At 35.4% G+C, this 20,696-nt stretch overlaps 1 protein-coding gene across 1 annotated transcript in view; it reads left to right on the top strand.

The window, feature by feature from the left end:
• The window catches only part of VPS13A (vacuolar protein sorting 13 homolog A), a 110,476-nt gene that overhangs the window by 63,045 nt on the left and 26,735 nt on the right, over positions 1-20,696 (top strand). The window contains exons 48-60 of the mRNA XM_061456249.1: positions 1,051-1,446; positions 2,221-2,325; positions 2,423-2,569; positions 7,695-7,823; positions 8,294-8,427; positions 9,607-9,736; positions 10,036-10,271; positions 12,280-12,433; positions 13,261-13,407; positions 14,000-14,081; positions 15,378-15,447; positions 15,968-16,073; positions 18,213-18,326. Coding sequence (XP_061312233.1) covers positions 1,051-1,446; positions 2,221-2,325; positions 2,423-2,569; positions 7,695-7,823; positions 8,294-8,427; positions 9,607-9,736; positions 10,036-10,271; positions 12,280-12,433; positions 13,261-13,407; positions 14,000-14,081; positions 15,378-15,447; positions 15,968-16,073; positions 18,213-18,326 — 1,950 coding nt within the window. The remainder of the gene's footprint in view (positions 1-1,050; positions 1,447-2,220; positions 2,326-2,422; positions 2,570-7,694; positions 7,824-8,293; positions 8,428-9,606; positions 9,737-10,035; positions 10,272-12,279; positions 12,434-13,260; positions 13,408-13,999; positions 14,082-15,377; positions 15,448-15,967; positions 16,074-18,212; positions 18,327-20,696) is intronic.

Consider the following 20,696-nt stretch of genomic DNA (forward strand, 5'->3'; position numbering starts at 1 on the left):
TTAGTAATAAGTATTATTTTAAATACGTATGTGAAGTAAAACTTACGCTGTACAAATTTAGTCCTGTGAGTCACTTCCTGTTGCTCAAGTGCAGCTTGAACCTAATTAAACAGTATAGTTTTTACTTTGAATTATGACTGCATCAAGTGACATAAGTGGGTCAGCCTAAAGTAGCATTTTACATGCTGTCACTGAATTTTAGCAGTAGTATGCTTTTAGCAAATTCTCAAAGGCGTGCCTTTTTGCCAGGTTTCTGGCTTGAATTGCAGCCTACTGCCAGACTTTGTTCTTTTCAGACAAAATTAAATTATTAGATGCACTTTTGACTGTTAATAGTCATTCATTCCAGGTGAGAAGCCAGTCCCAAGTAAAACGCTTAAAACATTTACAGTGTGGACATTGGTTCCTCAGCATTAAATATGTCGTTCTGTGGATCTGCTATGGTTGTATCCCACTACCTGCTGGTCTAGACATAGGATAATAGAGATATAGGTGGAAGACAGTGAACCACCTTTTTTTTTTTTCTCCAAGATGGTCATAATATTTAGTATATGGACTCAAATAGTAGAATTTAATAAAGAATTTTGCTGCAAATACACAATTACTAGAGCTAGAGACTGTGGTCTCTGCCAAATGTGTGGTAGTAACAGGCTCTTTTCTGTCTCAAGGTATCTCTCTTACAAATGTAAATTTAGGGAAAGAAATACTGAGTTGAGGAAATTATGTTAGTATTTAAGCATGTTTATGTATTTGAGTTTGGTGACTCTGTTGTGTGTTAAATTTTGAGGACTATGCATCAGATTGTTTTGGTGGTTTTTTTTTTTTTTTTTGCTTTTTTTCAGTGTCAGGGTAGCTGTTTAATTGTGTGTCCTGGTTTTCGGACATAGTATGTATCATAATTAAATAGTGTAATAAGCATTTTAAAAATTTGCTTAAGTATATTGTGTTTCAGTTTTCAAAGCCAGCTAGAAAGTAAAAGTTGATATGAATTTTGAGTGACTCATTTAAATGTACACTGTTGTTTTTTGTTTGTTTTTTTTTTAAAAAAAGGGAAATGGGAACAAGTATGACACTCTACAAGAGGGATGTTCAGCTCAGATACATAATGCAGTCTTGGATCAAACAAAACTAGATTTACAGTTACTTAACTATCTTGATCAAAATTGGAAAAGTGAGTACCATATAAAAAGCAATCTACCTGAAATCAGCTTTACGACGTTTTACTGCATCACGGAGTTGGATAAAACTGAACTGGATATTGCTGTCCACGTGATCTACACAACTGGGCAGATGGTTATAGAGATTCACAGTCCGTACTGGATGGTGAATAAAACTGGTCGAATGCTGCAGTACAAAGCTGATGGTATTCACCGCAAGCATCCTCCAGATTACAAAAAGCCACTCCTTTTCTCTTTCCAGCCCAAAAACTTCTTCCAAAATAACAAGGTATTATATTTTTTAAAACCTGACAGCTCCGTAGTACCATGTTGTTGTATGAAAGCATTTTTACACTTTGGAAGTTATCTACACTATGCTGTGATCTCTAAAGATCATGAAAGCTACCGTATCTGTCTAAACTCGTATTTTAAATAAGCGTGTTGTCAGATATACTAAAGATGGGAAATGTGCATTATCAAAGGCATTGTTAAGAAGGAGACTGTCGTCTTTGAGAGTAACAAAATTAACTTTATTCCATTTAAACTGTGTCAAGAAGTGATCCTCATTCCACATAAGACTTTAGAAGTTGTGTAAGAAATGTAAAGCTGTGGTACTTGAAAATGGATCCTTGCAATGTGGTTGTTAGATTTGGTCAAAGTTGGTAGTAAGCTAAGGTTAAGATGCAGTTTACCATTTGAGTTCGCTATGTGAGTTTTTTAATGCTGATTACTGATGGATGAATGATACAAGAAAGATTACATGACCGAGATTTTCATTGTGAATAGGTTTTGGAAAGGATAGTTACGTGGTTGTTTCCTCAGCAGTATCTTACAGTTTTAATTCTTATTCCACATAGGTTGTAACTAGGGGTGGTAGAAAATCTTGGATTTACTCAATAGAGTATCTTTGTGAGACTATACTGACAGTTGTTGCGTCTTGAATAGGAACACCAGTATTTCCAGGATTCACTTATATTTGTGTTTATATACACACTTACTTTGTGTATGATTTTAAATGTTAGTGTCTGTAAATTGAAAATTAATTCAGGGTGCTTCTTCCTAGGTGCAACTTATGGTAACTGACAGTGAACTGTCTGATCAGTTTTCACTGGACACAGTTGGAAGCCATGGTTCTGTGAAATGCAAGAGTCATAAAAAAGATTATCATGTGAGTTAAATTCATCTTTCAAATTCATTAGTCTCAGAAGATATAAATGAGATAAGAAAAGGACAGCATACTTCTAACAATGTCTTTCTGTTTACAGGTTGGTGTCACCATAGACAACAGCAGTTTTAATATTACTAGAATTGTAACTTTCACCCCATTTTTTATGATCTCAAATAGAAGCAAATACACTTTGGAAGTAGCTGAAGAAGGAAAGGAAAAGTGGATTCCTATTGTTTTACAACAGGTAAACTTATAAAGGAACCTATTAAAAAAATGAATTGGATTGAATACTCACTGATGGAGAATTAGCCATACAGTGTTCAATGAGTGTCTGAATATATTGTATTTATTCAGTGAATTACCTGTGTCCTGTTACTTTTTTTCAATGTTGATTTTGGACATACTGTAAAGCTGGTTTACATTGTAATTGGAATGTTTCTGTTACCTGCATTATAAGTAATAAGAGAAAAAGACCTATACTGTCAGGTTATTATCTCGCTCTGCACGGGAAGTTCTGTTCAGTTTTTGCAGTAGTGCCTGACAGAGTGGTTTGGTTGACGTCCTACATGTGATGCCACTTTTATGTAGCAAGAAAATTCCTCTTGTTGATCAGTTCAGATGCTCCAAACTGTTGTTCTGGGACTAGTCTCACTGTTGGTTTTTAATGCTTAATGCATACTTTCTAAAGATGTATCACTGGCCCCTAAGCCAAGTGGTGTGGAAATGGCTTTTGGGCTTTCATTTATCCCACAGAGGTCTGGAGTGTTTAAGACAGGGCATGCAGATTGGCTCTTTGCACTGGGGTGCAATTATGTTTTGTATGTGTGGTGAGTTTTGAGGCATCATGCCTTCCTTTTTGACGTGTAGGAAGAACAATGCATGTTTTGGGGTACTGTTGAAGGTCTATGAAAGCAGAAAGTGATCCATACTGCCTTCTGGGAAGAGTGATATCTCCCTCCTTTCCTTCCAATGTGTCTCGAAGAGAGTGTATCTAAAGCAGAGACAAAAGTTTAGCCTATCAGATGGTGCAGTTGGAGGTTTTCTTGCATTTCTGTAGTATTGTAGGTACTCCAAATGATTATCAAAAATGCTTTCAAACTAAAATACCAAAGTTAAAGGAGTATTTTAAATCAGATTCGTAATCAGATCTTTCTGTTACGTTTTTGATGCTTTCAACACATGGTCCTTGTGTATTTTGTATGTAATTATTATAGAAGAGAAATACTGTTTAAATATCATTATTTCAATTTATGATTTTGATACAACTTCACTTGCTTTCTGTAGTCATTTTTCCATTGTGATTTTTAAGTGTACACAGTGATGTTTAGATCTTGAAGGCTCTTAAGTCAGTTCAGCTTCCCGTAATATTTATAATTATTTTAAAATAAGATTCTTTGCTTTTACTCACAGATAGGCTGTTAGCCATAAGCCTACACATGTATTCTGTTTCTTCTGAACCAAACATTCATTTGACTGTACATAGTTTTTTGGGTTCCTTACATGCCTGATGACTCATATAGCTCATTGATAAAGCTGTGAAATGACGAAGGTTCTCATGTAGTGGGATGGGCCACTTCATATCTGATTTCTTATTTTTGAGAAAATATAGTCCGATTTTATTAGTTCTTGGGTTTGTGGTTTGTATTTGATGAAGAGCTGTTACCAGAATAAACTGAATTATTTTACAAGCACTTTTGAAATTTTGTGAAAAGAACTGTTCAGAGGTAATAGTTTTGAAAGTTTAAATACGTTGCTACATGTATAATCTGTGGTTTTTCTGTGTTGGTTGTTTTGTTAATATCCTTGCAAAATATCCTGATTTGTCCCACAAGCATCATTGTTTTTCAGGTGTTTCATAATTGTATTAATTGATTTTGGTCTCCTTTCAGTTATCAAGTATCAAAGGAGGACTTTGTAAATTTTAGGAGTGCTGATAAACTTTTGAAAGATTAGATGTGTTAATTTATCAAATGGAGTAGCAGAAGTCAACAGAGGAATCTGTATCCCCTCCTAAATGATTCCAGACTTCACTTCCAGAATTGCTTGCCTTTTCACATGGTGTAGATATTTTCCCTTTTGATAAACAGTCTAAAAACCTGTGTTAATGACAGTTAAGTCTGCCAGGGTTGTCCATTTGTAACCCAGTTGCTCAATCCAGTATATTTGTTATCTCTTCTAAAGTTAGGTAGAGTCTGGCCACTATTGCTCTATCTTGGAGCATCGAGGACAGATTTCCAGAAACCAAGTTACCATCTGATCTTCTTAAGATATGGAACTGCTATCCAGCTAGCCTAGATTTATTTATTTATTTATTTAATTCCTGTGAAATTTTTTGTGTGTTTCTCACATTATTCTATTACATTTGATTAATCTTCAAGAAAACCCAAGCTTGTTGAAATGTTAATTCGTATCTCAGTTTGCTACCTTTTCCCCTCCATTCTATTTTTGTCATTTTAAGCAGAGTATTTCCTTCTGCTATTACCTTTTATCCACTTTTCTTTCTTGGTGACAGGTAGACTGTCTTCTCGGGGTGGGGGTGGGGGTGGGGAAGCAATTATTACGTAGATCTCATTTGCTCGTGGACATATTCCATGTCTGGAAAACAGTCTATCAGAATCTTTAATTACTGTTTTTAGAAAAATTTGTTCTTCACAAGGCTGTAACAGAAGTCCTTGGATGGTGATTAGTATGAAATGACTTGCTAAGGATAGTCCTTTGAATTAGGTATAGTGCAAGTGAGTTGACCAGCATGAATCCTTAGAGAAAGAAAGAAAACATTGCCGAAGGCTTTACATGAGACTACTGTTAAATATAAACATCCTATTATGGAATGGAGGTTGTTGTAGAAATACAGTATCCAGTGAAGTGCTTAGCAGATAATGTGGTAAAACATTTGGAAACAGCATAATTTTGTGACACATTCTGTGGCTAAAGATCATTGCAAAAAAATATCGTTTAGTTCTCTCTGGTTGATTCTGTAACTTTTTATTTAGCCAATTCTTTTATTTTGGTTTTGATTATAAACTTTCGTTTACTGTTGACTGAATCTCCTTGAATTTTCTTTCGGCTCTCTAAATTTCTGTGTTGAGACTGACTTACTGTGTTTTATGCTAGTTTACAACAGAACTCTGAATTTCCTTTGTCTGTAGGATTACATGTTGGTGTAGATCATCTTCAATCTTGCTGTTTAACTATATTTTTTTCCTTTGTCTTCCTGCTTCCTGTGGTGTGAGAAACAATGGGAAAAGGAACTTAGTGGCATGGTAAGTTGGTGAACTAGTCTTTCACCACTGGAGATTGAATTCTAGGATTCAGATGCAGTTTAATATAAACATCACATTTCTTAAACTGTGTCTGAGAAAGATGCTCCTAAAGTGTTGGATGTTGCAGCTGAACAGTGTGTAATACAAGAAAAGTGGTCTACCTACTCAGAATTTGGCTCTTGCTGATTGAGAATTGTTGTTAATCATAGCTTGCTACTCTGGCAGAACCCTCATAATCAATAGGAAACTTTTCATTAGTTACAATTAAAACTTTTGTCTTCCCTGCCTCCTCATTTTATCCGCTTGTGTAAACTGTTTAAAAAGAGATTGTCTGAGGGATTTTTAAACCAAGAAGGGCTGTGACTTCAGTCAGATGTCACTAGCAGAATGTACTCTCTGATTTAGCTGCCTAATGCTTAGAATTATAGAATCATAGAATAGTTAGGGTTGGAAAGAACCTTAAGATCATCTAGTTCCAACCTCCCTGCCATGGGCAGGGACACCTCACACTAAACCATCTCACCCAAAGCTTTGTCCAGCCTGGCCTTGGACACTGCCAGGGATGGAGCATTCACAACTTCCCTGGGCAACCCATTCCAGTGTCTCACCCCCGTAACAAGAAAGAATTTCTTCCTTATATCCAGTCTAAACTTCCCCTGTTTAAGTTTGAGCCCGTTACCCCTTGTCCTGTCACTACAGTCCGTAATGGAGAGTTCCTCCCCAGCATCCCTATAGGCCCCCTTTAGATACTGGAAGGCTGCTATGAGGTCTCCATGCAGCCTTCTCTTCTCCAGGCTCAACAGCCCCAACTTTCTCAGCCTGTCTCATATGGGAGGTGCTCCAGCCCCCTGATCTTCCTCGTGGCCCTCCTCTGGACTTGTTCCAACACTTCCATGTCCTTTTTATGTTGAGGACACCAGAACTGCACACAATACTGCAAGTGAGGTCTTACAAGAGCAGAGTAGAGGGGCAGGATCACCTCCTTTGACCTGCTGGTCACGTTCCTTTTGATGCAGCCTGGGATACGGTTGGCTTTCTGGGCTGCAAGCGCACACTGAAGCTGGCTCATGTTCATTTTCTCATCAACCAACACCCCCAAGTCCTTCTCCACAGGGCTGCTCTGAATCGCTTCTCTGCCCAGCATCTGAATCCCAACTCTGCCTGGGATTCCTGCGACCCAGGTGTAGGACCTTGCACTTGTAATGGTTAAACTTCATGAGGTTGGCATCAGTGCACCTCTCAAGCATACCAAGTTCCCTCTGGATGGCATTTCTTTCCTCCAGCATTTCAACCGAACTACACAGCTTGGTGTCATCGGCAAACTTGCTGAGAGCGCACTCAATCCCATTGTCCATGTTGGCAACAAAGATGTTGAGCAGTATCTGTCCCAACACTGATCCCTGAGGGACACCACTCGTTACTGGTCTCCAGTTCGTCATTGAGCCATTGACTACAACTCTTTGCATGCAGCCATCCATGTTTCATACTTTATTTATATGTTTTATACCCATGTGTGTGTATATATGTGTGTATGGAGATATATATATACATATATATAGTATTTGAAAGAATAGCTGGTACACTGATGTCCTGCATACTCAAGTTATATGGTATATTATGCTGTTATCCCCTTTTGTCATTGATTGTCACTACAAGTTTGATACATAATTTATATTTATTTGGCAAGATGTTTTGTTGATTGCTGTTGCTGTTTGGTTTGGTTTTTGGAGCGTTTTTTGTTTGCCTTTTTGAACAAGTTTGTCTGTTTTGGTGGTGTAGCTATGCTCATCTTTATCCTCTGGTTTGCAAATACATTATCCATTTTAAATCTACTTCTTCACATGGATATGAAGTCTTACTGTTTTCATTTTTATCTCCTTAACTCTTTTGCATCTTCACTGTAGTCTGAATTAATTTTTACTTCCTTTCAATTTACTGTGTTCAGGTAAGTATTATTACCTTAGTGTTTTCAATAGTGTTTCTGATCCAACTCACTATACTTTTGGGTAGAATTTTAGTAGATAAACTTTGGGCTAAAGTGAATTTTGTTTAACATCTAGTTTATTTTCCCACTTACTTTAAAATACCTGTTTGGTTTTTTTTTAGTGCATTCCCTTTTGGCCTGAAAACGATGCCAACAAACTGCTTGTTAGAGTCGAAAATTCTAATGTCCTCCCAAAGAAGATAAATTTTGATAAGCAGGAAAACTGCCTGCTACTGCATTTGGACAACAAGGTAATGGTTGCTTTGAGAAATCAGATAAAACAACATAACTGCTTCATTTCTATTCTCAGAACTTTCTGTCTTCCCATACAATCAGCTATTGAAAAAAAATGCTGGGGAAAAGATTATGTATTTGCAGCTGTATTGTTGTCACCCTCATACTCACTTTCCGGAGTGTATACATATGGATACAAGTAGGCTAAGAAGTATTTCACATTAGTTCTAAAGTAACATGAAGTTACTTGTCAAAGAAACTGTAACTCAACTGAATTTACTTCTGTGTTGCATATGGTCTCATCTAGCAGTAATTCTAAAATATGTGAATGTTTTTAAAAGTAGAATGTTTTGGAATGAATGGTTGAAGATTCCTCTACTACCAGCCTAAATTTTGACAGTACAGAACTTATTTCTATTTAAATTACATTTGCTTTATTAGAAATGAATTCCATTGTTACTTACTTTATAATTTTTGTATCTGATAGCTTGGAGGAATTACAGTGGATGTTAACGTGACTGAACATTCTACGGTGATTACCTTTGCTAATTACCATGATGGTGCAGCTCCATTTCTGTTAATAAACCACACTAAAGAGGAAATCATTGAGTATGGACAAAGGTATGTAAGAATTTTAGAGTAGATGTCTGCAGAGAGCATTGTGAACTGTTATTTCATGTATTTTAAGTATGCCTATTTCTAAAGATGCCCTAAATTTATCAAAGCAGTAAAAAAATAAATCTGTTTTTCTAAATTGAAGAGAATGAATAGTTAACAGAGCAGTATTATTTAGTGCTAGATGTCTGTTTCTACAAGTAAAAAAGCTGTTTTGTGAACTAAGGAGCCTCTCTGTTCTCTTTTTATATGAATTTTTGGCCTTGTCCTTTACATTGATTTACATTCCTGATAGGGGCAACTACCTGGATTTTGGGCATCCCTAGTGTAAATTTAATAAGTAATTTATGTAATTTAAATAATTAAGTAATTTTTTAGTATATGTAACTTTTGTAATTAACTCTGAGGAATAGAATATTTTGGTTGGAAGGGGCCTATAGTGGTTATCTAGTCCAACTGCCTGACCAATTCAGGGCTGACCCAAAGTTATAGCATGTTGTTAAGGGCATTGTCCAAATGCCTCTGAAACCACTGACAGGTGTGGGCATTGACCACCTCTCTGTGGTGTATGAGGTTGGTCCACTCTTGGTAAAGAAGTGCTTCCTTATGTCCAGTCCTGGCACAGCTTCAAACCATTCCCACATGTGCTATCATTGGATCCCAGTGAGAAGAGATTAGCAGTTTGCTTTCCACTTCGCCTCCTGGGGTAGGCTTCTTTCAGAGAGATGTAGAAGCAGTTCTGACAGTTTTTAACTCTATGTGAGGGAGAATGGAGTTTAAAATCTGTCAGCAAACATCTCCTGCATCCATATACTAAACACTGCACTTTTTCCCTTCAGCAAATCATATAGGAGAAAAAATAATGAGTTTTCCTTTCAGCTTGTAAGCTCCACTGTCTTTTTTCTCTACTGTTTCCCTTGTTAATCACAAGTGGGGAAGAAAATAAGTAATTACAATCTACTGTGTATACTTTATTGATGAAGTATATATATGTATTTTGAAGTATAAATACTGGTTTTATTATTTATTACTGAGAATGATTTTGTGTGTGGTTTTTTATGCAGAATGTTTTAATTTTCATTATTTAAAAAAAAGCTGTTGAAATGCTAGAATATAGATATCACGGACACAGAAAAAGATTATTGACGTTTTAATTTTATGTTTAATTTTTAACTTTTGTTCTAGTTCCCTTAGTGAATTGGAAGACTGTCTTCAGCCAAATAAGGCAGTACTGTATACTTGGGTGGACCCAGCAGGATCTAGAAAATTGAAATGGAAATGTGGAAATAGAATTGAGGAAATCACCCCGAAAGAGGTACATTATCTAAATTGCCTTTTAATGCTAATTTAATATGTTTTTCATCAGTGTATGTATGAAATTCTATATACAATGAGTATGACAGTAACAACATTGTTTTCTGGACCTTGTGCCAGTATCGTCTTCAGTTCAAAAGTGTTTGTGTGTGAGACTGTTGTAAAACTTCCTAATTTAATTATTTCCCTGCACCTCTAAAAAAAAATATCACCTATTATCATGCTAAGACTTCTAGATTTGCTTGTGTAGTAGTAGAATGATGAATAGAGTTATAAAGAATTTTCTTCTCTTGTTCATAGGACAAAATGGAAACACTCAGCCTGGACTGTAGAAAAGTGGTCTATTTAGTGTCATTTTTTGAAGGTTTGCAGCGCATTGTCCTGATCACTGATAATGTGAATGTATTTAAATTGGCTTATGAAAGTGTAAAAGCAGAACTAGCAGAGCAAGAAATTGTTCTGTCTTTGCAAGATGTTGGAATTTCGTTAGTAAATAATTATACAAAGCAGGAGGTGTCATACATTGGAATTACAAGGTAACTTATTTTGTGTCTGTCTAAAATTTTTTAACTTCACAGAATTAAATTTTGAAATTTTGGATGTGATTGAAGAGGAAAAAGAGGTCTGGGTGAGGGTATTTAGAACTAAATAATCATGTTTTCTTGTTGTAAAGAGAAATATTTTCACTCTTTTATATTAATGTGTATGCTTTCTGTAACTGGATGTATGTGGTTTTGCTACACAGAATCGAAACTCTGGCAAAACTCCCAGTAGATTGAAAAGAAGTATTTCCTGTCCATGTATTTTGGGGAATCATAGTAGAGTTTTAAGAAATAAGGTCTGTGGGTAGTTTGTGTCAGTGGACTTTTAGGTCTTTATTAGAGAAACAAGTGCTGAATTCTGTGTTGAAAATTCTGATGCAGTAGCGGCTTGCAGCTCTTTTTAAGTTTGATTGAGAAACTATGGTGACTCCAAGGCTCTAATACTTTAGGTTTTTACTATAACATCTCAGAGGGAAGCAGAAAAGAAACTATGTAATGCTTGAGACATACTTCTATATATTCATAGCCATGAAGTTGCTAGAGTGAGGGTTTTTTTCCTCTTGATTCTTTGCGTCACACTTCAAAACAAGCAAAAATCTCCACATACATGTTTACTCATTCACATCTCTTATTTGCAACTAAAATCTCGATCCTTGCCCTCACCTGCGAAACTGAGCTCTGATAAATATCTAGACAGTTGAAACACTCCATTAAAAGTGGCAGCCAACTCCCTAGGTTCAAAGTAGTGTTGAGATTTCACTGAATCTGTTTTTGTAAGCAGTCATCCATAGTCAGTAGTCTAGCAGCACTTACTGTTTTCTTAAAACCTGAGTGGGTATCAAACTCCTGAAAGCTCTTTTTAAAGGCAAGAGATTATTCCCTGGTTTCAGTGAAGAAAACCCTGTATTTCAAAACGTTCCCATTTCTGACTGTGTTGTTACAGAAAGAACAGGTTTTGTTTGTATCAAACGATGCAGAAACAAGTTTCACATGGTAGTTCTGGCATCATATTGTGGGGTTGGGTGAAGAGGAAAATAAGGGAAAATTCCCAGCAATTTCAAGGTAGTACTCTATTTTGTAGCTGTTGTTTTGCCCTTTCGCTCATTTTTTTTTTTTTTTTTTTTTTTGGGGAATGGGTGGTGATTCTGCCATTGATGTATTGATGCAGACAGACATGTAGCTAAAAGCGATTGGATTAGGGAGCCGTGTCTGGACGTCTGTGTGTATGGGCTATAGAGTAACTTGTGGAAAGGGGAAACAGCCTGCACCTGTCTGATAGTGCTGGTTTGTGCCCTATTGTGTGCCTTTGGGTGAAATCAGACACGAGCTTCTTACAGCAGGAGTGGAATTAAGCAGAAAGAGTCTAGTGCCATCTAAGAATGGTTAATCTTTTTTATGATTTATTCATAATAGAATTAAGAGACAAAAAAACTGATTTTGGGGATACAGTTTAAAAAAAAAAAACCCAAAACCAAACAAAAAAGCCCACAAAAAAACAACAAACCCGCAAAGAATAAAAATAACCCAAAACACAAACCCATAGAATTGGTAGAGGATACATGTATACCAAAATCGCCATCTATTGATTTAGAGAGAAGAAGTGAAGGAGCTAGCCATCAAAAATAAGAGGCAGTTCAAGAGGCATTTCATCTCAACTTGTTCACAATTTCACAATTTTTACTATTCATTGTAGAAGAATAACGGCTGGCAGTGCTGTTGAAACTGAGCTTTCTGATTAAGTGTCCTTACATGCCCATTTTCATTAAAGCAGGGAGATATGCTATTAACTTTTGGGTTTTTGCATTGTATTGGAGAGACTGGCTTCCACTTAGTACCAAGAAGGCAGTGGGTGCCTTGAGTCACTTTTATCTACTACAGTAGTTCTTTATGATGTAGTTTCTCATTCTGAAGTTATAACCTATTAAAAGCTATGGTATGGTAGGTGAAACTTGTTTTGAAATAGCTAATCATTCTCTGTTGGTCCTTTGTTTTGTTTTCAAAGTTCTGATGTGGTTTGGGAAACAAAACCGAAGAAGAAGTCAAGATGGAGACCAATGAGTGTTAAGCAGACTGATAAATTAGAACAAGAATTCAAAGATTACAGTGAGCTAACTCCATCAGAAAATAAGATTATTGAGCTGGAATCAAATGTTTTGGTAATACTAATAGTTTTCTATTGTTTTTCATGTATACACAGAAAAAAGATAATGTGTCAGTTTTGCTATCTTTGAAGAAACTTCCAGTGAAAATTGAGATTTACCTAATCCATTTGAAAACCCTCTTTATCTCTGTGTAGAAAAAAAAATCTTTGGAAAAAAACTCCAGAAATGTTGGAAAGCTCATCATAGACTTTGTTGTTAGCATCTGTCTTTGAAGTTGAAGTGTAACATTTTTGCAGAGACTAAATATCCTTAAAGCTGTAGTAAAGAAGCTTTGCATTTGGTTCGTTATACTGGAAAGGCGGGCAGAATGCTAGTCTTAAGTCTGTTTGGTTTAGTGCAAAATCTTTTCAAGTGCGTTATTGTGGGATAAATCAACTGTGTCATTCAACTACATAAATATTAAAAGATCCCAGAAAATATTCTGTAATGTAGAAGCACGTTATGCTCCAAATGCTGCTGTCCTTATCTCTAGATAAGTTATAGAAACCTCCAACAGAATTCCAATGAGTAAATGGTAAATGAGCCATTTTTTATCTGTTGTTGACCATTATGTTATATTACTCTGCCTTTTCTCTAGAAAGCCATATATTAAACTGCAGTCCCCCAAATAATGCAGTATTTTGTAGTTTTATTTCTATTGAAATTTATGGCAAAATTAGATCATTGTAAATAAAGTTATGACATCGAACTTAAAAGCTGCAAAACTTTTTCTGCTATCTTTACAATGTTAATGAAATGAACAGTGCACACTTTACAGTATATTTTAAAAAGCAGTCTTTTGAAACACATAGCATTCTAAATTTTCTTCAATAATACAATAGGTGTGTTTAACTCCTAATGGAATGAATATGAAAATTCAACAACCACATGAGATTCCTATTAGAAGGAATTATCTGCCAGCTTTAAAAGTAGAATACAGCTCATCTGCACATCAGAAATCTGTCAGAATTCAGATCTACAGGATACAGGTGAGTTTTGTAGAAAAAAAAAAAGTGTCTTTTTTATTAAGAAAAAGCAACTTCCATGGAAACTTGGATTTGGCTTTAGAGTTGTTTGGATTTTTTTATGTTTTGGATTTAATTGTATTCATCGGCTTTTGCATCACTGCTTCTAAATCTTTGTAAATATTACTTACATGGTTTTGGGGAAAAAAAAATAGAGACAGCTGTGGCTGTTTAGGAAAAACATTTACCATTCATCTTCCATGCTTTTTCTTACGGCTTTTCTTTATAACCAGCAAAAAATAGAATCATAGAATCATAGGTATGATAGGTATGGTTTCTTGTTCTGCATATGTTAAGTTGTTAAAACCAAATCCTTCACAAAAATTCTGTGGAGCATTTATTATTACCACTGACTTATAGAGGCATTTCTAGATTGTTGGGATTGGATGATTCAATTTTTAAGAGATCTTTTGAACCACAACAGCAGCTTTTTTTGGTTTTCCTGGTTTTAAGTTGGTGGAATACTACAGGTAATGTTCGTAATTCTTGATTTTGAAATATTTCACTATTGAAAAGCTAACATGCTGCGACTTGTGCTGTCCTTACCCCCTATTAGATACAAAACCAGATTCCTGGAGCCATATTTCCCTTTGTGTTCTATCCTATTAAACCTCCAAAGTCCATCACCTTGGATTCAGGTTTGTTTCGAGTTTAACATAATCCATACTTATGAAATGACAAGATAACTTGCTTGTACTGAATTTGTCAGTTTTATCAGATGAAGTTTTTAAAAGCTTACTCACTACAGATAACAGATACTAACGTTAGAGATAGAGAAGCAGCTTGCTTTACAAAGAAGAGATACAGAAAACAGTCAGAAGAAAACAAATTTTTTTCTGTCCTTCTATATCATACCTTTTAAGCACATATTCTTGACACACTAATTCAGTTCTCTTGGAGAGTGTAATTTGAAAGTTTATCAACTTTAAAAGGGACTCTTACTGGTTGCATTCAGACCACAACTGAAACTTAATGCTGACTAATATGGAAGAGTTGCCTGTTGAAAACAAGTGATCAAATTTTTGCTTATCCTAATGGTAGTGAATCTGTTGCACCATTTCTGTATAACATGCCTTTGGAGTTCTGGGGCAATGAAGATTCACTTTTCATCTATAGTAATCTGATTTTCCCTACTGCCCTAAATAAATTGTTTACCTTAATTATGTTGGGGTTTGGGTATTTTGAGGTGTTTTTTTTTTTTGCTTGCATGCAGTAGACAACCTAGTAACCTATCTGAAATAATCTTAACTAATAAGAAATGTGTGCTGGTCTAAGCTGAGAATTGCTATGTGAAGCATCATTTATAAGCTCTGTACATGGCAAATTATATTTTGCCTATTTTGTATATAGCTTTAAGACTTCTCCATTGCTTGGAGCATAAAGCTTAATGTCAGTGTACTATGTGATCAGATACAATTTTTCATTAACTTGTTAAGTGCAAGGTCACTTGGAAAACCAGAGTAATGTCAAAAGGGATTATGAATTGCAACAGAATACTGCTATGAATTCTCTACAGAAGATAATAAACTGTTAGGTGTTTGTTCTAAATACAGTCAATTTCAAATTACAGTGCATAAATTTGCAGATTATTTATTTATTTTTAGTTCTTGTATCAGGCATTGCAAACTCTTATTCCATGACTAGGGAAAGGATATAAATCTAAGATCAATATTAGTTTTTAAATGCAAAATGGCACCTTTTCATAGATCAGTGAAATGCAGTTTTGATGTTTCATTTTATTCTTGTCTTCCTGTTTCTTTCTATTCCTGCTCTTTTCCTGTATTTGTTTGCCAATCATATCCATTATTATGATTCTACATTACAGGATTGAGAAAATCCTGAACATGTATGACATTTTCGTATTTTAAAAAAAATGAAGGTATTCTATCATATAAAAATCTATGCTGATCTCCTCTTGTTTTACAACTTTATAGCACCAAAACCATTTACTGATGTCAGTATTGTCATGAGAACTGCAGGACATTCAGAAATATCTCATATTAAGTAAGTGTTTTGACATGTTCCATCTTTTCTGCTATTGATTGTGTTTAATGAAGCTTTAAAATTAAAATTGTTACGAGGGTGAATGCAATGCTCGATACTTTTACACCAACTCTTTCTCAGAAAGATCAGAGCACTTAGAGATAAAAGTCAGCCCCCTCTATTATACACATAATTGCAGAGTAAAGCAAGGATTTTAAAGTGTCTTTTTAATGCAGATTTTTAGTCTTAATTTGATAAAAACAGTGTTATATACAGTTTTAAATGCTGCTACTTGACTAAAATAGTTCTGGTTATAGGAAATGCATTTATCTTACACCACTATGGGGAGCCTTCTTTCCACCATCAATGGTGAATCTCTCAAAAAAACCCCAACAACAAAACCAAACCAAACAAAAAAAAATCCACCCTAATAAACCAAAAAAACCTGAATTCAATATATGTGTCCTGAATACTTTAGATTAAGTTTTGTATGTTACACATTTTTGCAAAAGACCTTAACTAGGTTTTATTTCATGTGTAGGTATTTTAAGGTCCTGATTCAAGAGATGGATCTCAGATTAGACCTTGGCTTCCTATATGCCCTGGTTGAATTCTTTACACGCACTGATGTGCTGAGTGACCAACAGGTAGAAACATTTTGTTGTTTAAAGATTTCTAAAGTTTGTAATTATGAAACTTGTCTTTTAAAAAATTAAAAAAACCCTTAGTCTTCTGTGTTTATAATACTGATTATTTGCTGTATCTGGGGCCAGTAGGCACCTGGGAGTTTTTTAAGAGTTACAGTTGGCAGAGGCAAACAGCAAATTCTTTCTTGTATCTTCATTTTACATCATAGGCAAAGAAGGCTTCAGAACCTTCTGAAAAAAAAAATGAAACTAGTGCTGTAGATTACTTGGTCTTACTAATGCCTGAAGGAAGGATCAGGTAATTAAGATGGGAAAGAAGTGAAAATAATGCTTTTTTCCTTAATGTAGCTTATTCAAAAAAGTAAAAATTAAATCTTGGAAAATTCTGGCCAGGAAACTGAAACGTATCTGCCCATGAGACCAAGAGAATGTAAAAGTAATTGAGAGAGAGGTTGATCAGAAAATGAAAAGTGTCTGTGGCAGTTTTATGCAAAATTATTAACTTGGAAGATGAAATAGTTGACATGTTGATACTGAGAGGAAAGGGCAGTGGGAGTTTATTATTGTATAGGGATAATGGGAGGAGTTTGTGCATAGCAACAGTAGACATAAACTAAATAGAGTAATACAAATTGCAAGGTAGTCTGCTTGGGAAATAATAATAAAAACTCCAGGTACAACCATAAAGCAACAGAGGAGCCAGAGTTTCTTGGATTCACTAAAGAAAACCAAAAAGTCGATAAGCTGAATAGATGTAATGCAGTTATGATGTATATTGGGCTTGGTGTTCCTGTTAAGAGTGCTGAAATTTGAATGCCAGTACGCAACCAACATAATAAGTTATTTAGCAGAAAGTGTATTGGTTTTGTCTGTATCTCAGATATGGTGCGATTGAAAAATGACCCAGAAATATTTGCATAAAAGATCTGCCTGGATGAGTAGAACAGAAAAGGTCCTTTCTGATGGGGTGTTAAAAGCTAGTTTTAGTATGTCAGATGAAGGGTATGCTGGAAGCGTAACTTTGCTTGTATTTCCCCATATCTACACATTGGAGATTAAGAAAGTATTACTGCTCAGGGTTTATACTAAAATAAGGAGGAAACATTAAAAATTTGCTCCAGAAAATGAGAAGGAAGTGTGGAACAAGTGTGGAAATACGTAATCTAAACTGGTAGTTTCCAGCAGCGTTCTAGGACATTCAGTCTGTTAAATTTGCTTTACACCAGGTGTACCAGTGAATTCTAGATCATTGCGGTAGTTTGAAGAATTTACCTGAATTTTCAATGTATGGTTTTGTAGTGGAAAAGATACTTTTTTTTTTTTTTTATCCCCTCCCAGTGGAATGATAAGTTAAGCATTGTTAGCTGAACCACTGAATCCCGAAATTAGTGGAGGCCCTCCTCTGCACTTTGTTTTTAATGGATTTGCAAGGCATGGTTTTAGGATTTCATCCCTACTTAATATTTAGTGCTCTGTTTTGCTTGTTTAAGTAGAAAGGTGGTACCTGGATTTACTGTTCCGATAGGACCTGTCACATTACTTCAGATACAACTTCTTTGACTAGTTAAGTCTTTTCTGACTATAACTTCAGAATTGTTGTTATTTTAAAGTTGGTTTTTGGTTTTGTTTTTGTACATGATCAGTTCTTCAAAAGCTGTTCTAAAGGAGCGAGCTCTGTCTTTCGAAGGAAAGAAAAGAAAAGGGGCTACGTGGTGGTCTTCTGTGTCTGTAATAGTCTAATTTCTATATAATAGAAAGCAGTCTTTAGTCTATTTTTTTGTATTTAAAAACCTACACATTATGTGTTTAGAAGGGTATATATGTATGTCCTTTGCTTGACCCAGATAAAAAACAGACTTTACTAGAAAATATTTGGTATTTGAACTTTCATAAAAATATTTTTTTAACTTTTTTTTTTACTATTAAATACATGTATCTTGTCCCTTTATACGTATGTTTCCTCCTGTTTGTATAAAAAAAGTCCTCTAAAATGCTAGCTCCTTAAGTAAAAAAAATAAGATACGAGAGTATAAGTAGTACTGGTCAGTGAGTAGCATCTCAGTGACAGATACATATTTGTCATGGTAGTTTTATATAATCCAAATTTTAAATTAATGTTTTTTGAAAATGCATTCACAGCTAGAACTTTTCAGAAAGGATGTTGAATCTCTTCAAGAAGAACTGATGAGTGTATCATCAATGGATACGTCACAAATCAGCTTGTATGAATACTTTCATATCTCTCCAATTAAGGTATAACTTTTCACTGTACAGACTGTGTTTTCGCTCTTAACTAAAGCTTTAATTAAAGAAAACCGTATCCCGGGCTGCATCAAAAGGAGCATGACCAGCAGGTCCAAGGATATGATCCTGTCCCTCTACTCTGCTCTCGTGAGACCTCACTTGCAGTATTGTGTGCAGTTGTGGTGTCCTTAACATAAAAAGGACATGGAAGTGTTGGAACAAGTCCAGAGGAGGGCCACGAGGATGATCAGGGGACTGGAGCACTTCCTGTATGAAGATAGGCTGAGAAAGTTGGCTCTGTTCATCCTGGAGAAGAGAAGGCTGCGTGGAAACCTCATAGCAGCCTTCCAGTATCTGAAGGGGGCCTATAAGGATGCCTGGGAGGGACTCTTCATTAGGGACTGTAGTGATAGGACAAGGGGTAACGGGTTAAAACGGGAAGTTTAGACTGGATATAAGAGGAAGTTCTTTACTGTAAGGGTGGTGAGGCACTGGAATGGGTTGCCTAAGGAAGTTGTGAATGCTCCATCCCTGTCGGTGTTCAAGACCAGGTTGGACAGAGCCTTGGGTGTCATGGTTTAGTGTGAGGTGTCCCTCACATGGCAGGGTGATTGGAACTAGATGATCTTAAGGTCCTTTACAGCCCTAGCTATTCTGTGATTCTGTGATTTTTTTTTTTTTTTTGTCTCATGCAGGATAGTAGGCACTGGAAATGAAGAAACATTAGAGGGTGAACTATTTGAGCTTTTTAGGGTCCCTTCCAACCCAAACTATTCTATGGTTGATGATCAAAAATAAAACAAAACTGTTCTGGAGTAGCCCATCTATTGCTACCGTTTACTTATATGGTTAATAGTATTTATTAAATATTTACATGAGTAGTTCATTACTTCATTTCTATCCACAACTTTCTTCATATACAGTAATTCTTTTTATTATTTAAAATGATAGTTGCAAATTTATATTTATATTTGCAAAATGCTATAGTTTGTCTGGGCAGTGTGTTTTGGATTGGGTTATGAGGCAAATTCTAAAAGCTATATACAGCCAGAGTAACTGTGCAATGACTTTTTCTGATTTATTGTTACTGGAAAAGCAGTTTTGGGTAAAGTCTACTTTTGGATATTTCTCCATTCCTGTAAACACTCAGTCCAGCTGTTGATTAGTATGTGCATACTTACAGGGAAACCAGAGTCTTTTTGCCCAAATCTAGCTCTCATGCATTTTTTAGCTTACTTGTCCTCATTATTTTTTTTTATTCTTGTTAAAACTGTGATGGTACATTGTAGGCTTTATAGCACTTCTTAATAGAAGAATCTTCCTTCCATCCCATGGGAATGGGATCAAAGAATGATTTGGCTTTCACCTTTTTACAGTATTTATTGAGATGTTAGAATTGCTCTAGTAGTGGAACAGGAAAATGCTTGGGTAGCTTTACATAAATGGCTTAGCCTAATGCATTCCAAGTGTACTTAGTAGCTGTTTCATTGTATCTTCATTTAGGTGTTCACAGCTATGTCTCCAGTTGTTTTACTACAAAAACTGCTCAGAACTTGAGCAAAAGCAAAATGCCCTTTACGTCTTAAGATAACAAAGTGAACACTTTGTATCAAAGAAGATAAGCTTTTATCTTTGAATGTATTCTGTCACATTTAACAAAAAAGATGACAGGGAGGACACAGAATGGAATTAGTAGGCTTCAGGTTCTAATAAAATATTAGTCTTTAAAGGTTATAAAGTCAATATAGAGCTGTGAATTAAGTGCCAGTGATTCCGCAATATGAGCTATGTATCTTCAAGATGAGCTACAGTTAAGCTCTGTTATACTGTTAATGAATGACACATAGTGTTGTCTTCAGAGAAATGGAAACAGGTGTAACTTCTTTTCATCTGATTTTGAAAACTGCTGAATATGCTTGTGCACTATAGAGCCCTTTGAGAATTTTTTCTGAGTATTATTCTCTTTTGAGATTGTCCTCTTAATTCCTGTGAAACAAATACTTCAGTTACTTCAGGTCTGCACAGGTGGGTTTTTCTTGTATACATATCCCACTTGTATAGGTACCTCACAAGTAAAACTTATGTTAATATTGAATTCTTTTTAGGCTTTTGTTTCTCTTTCTTTCTTGGACACCATGCTACGTTATCGTTTTCAGCCTGCTTTGAATTTAGTTATTACTTATGAAAACAAAATATTTTGGAAACAAGCTAATATAACCTAAATTATAGCTGAAAGACTCTGGAGACCTTGTCTGAAAACATGAGTAAGCAATTTCAACTTGTTTTCTTAAAGGTAGTTCCAGTTATTCAGTTTGACTTTAAATATCAGTGGGGTTTTTTTTGTTTTGTTTTTTATTGCCCTACATGGTGTATTTCTGT

Source organism: Pezoporus flaviventris, unplaced genomic scaffold, assembly GCF_033815535.1.
Source record: "Pezoporus flaviventris isolate CSIRO_AGI_PZ_B2104156 unplaced genomic scaffold, CSIRO_AGI_Pfla_v1 ptg000022l, whole genome shotgun sequence".
Taxonomy (NCBI): domain Eukaryota; kingdom Metazoa; phylum Chordata; class Aves; order Psittaciformes; family Psittacidae; genus Pezoporus; species Pezoporus flaviventris.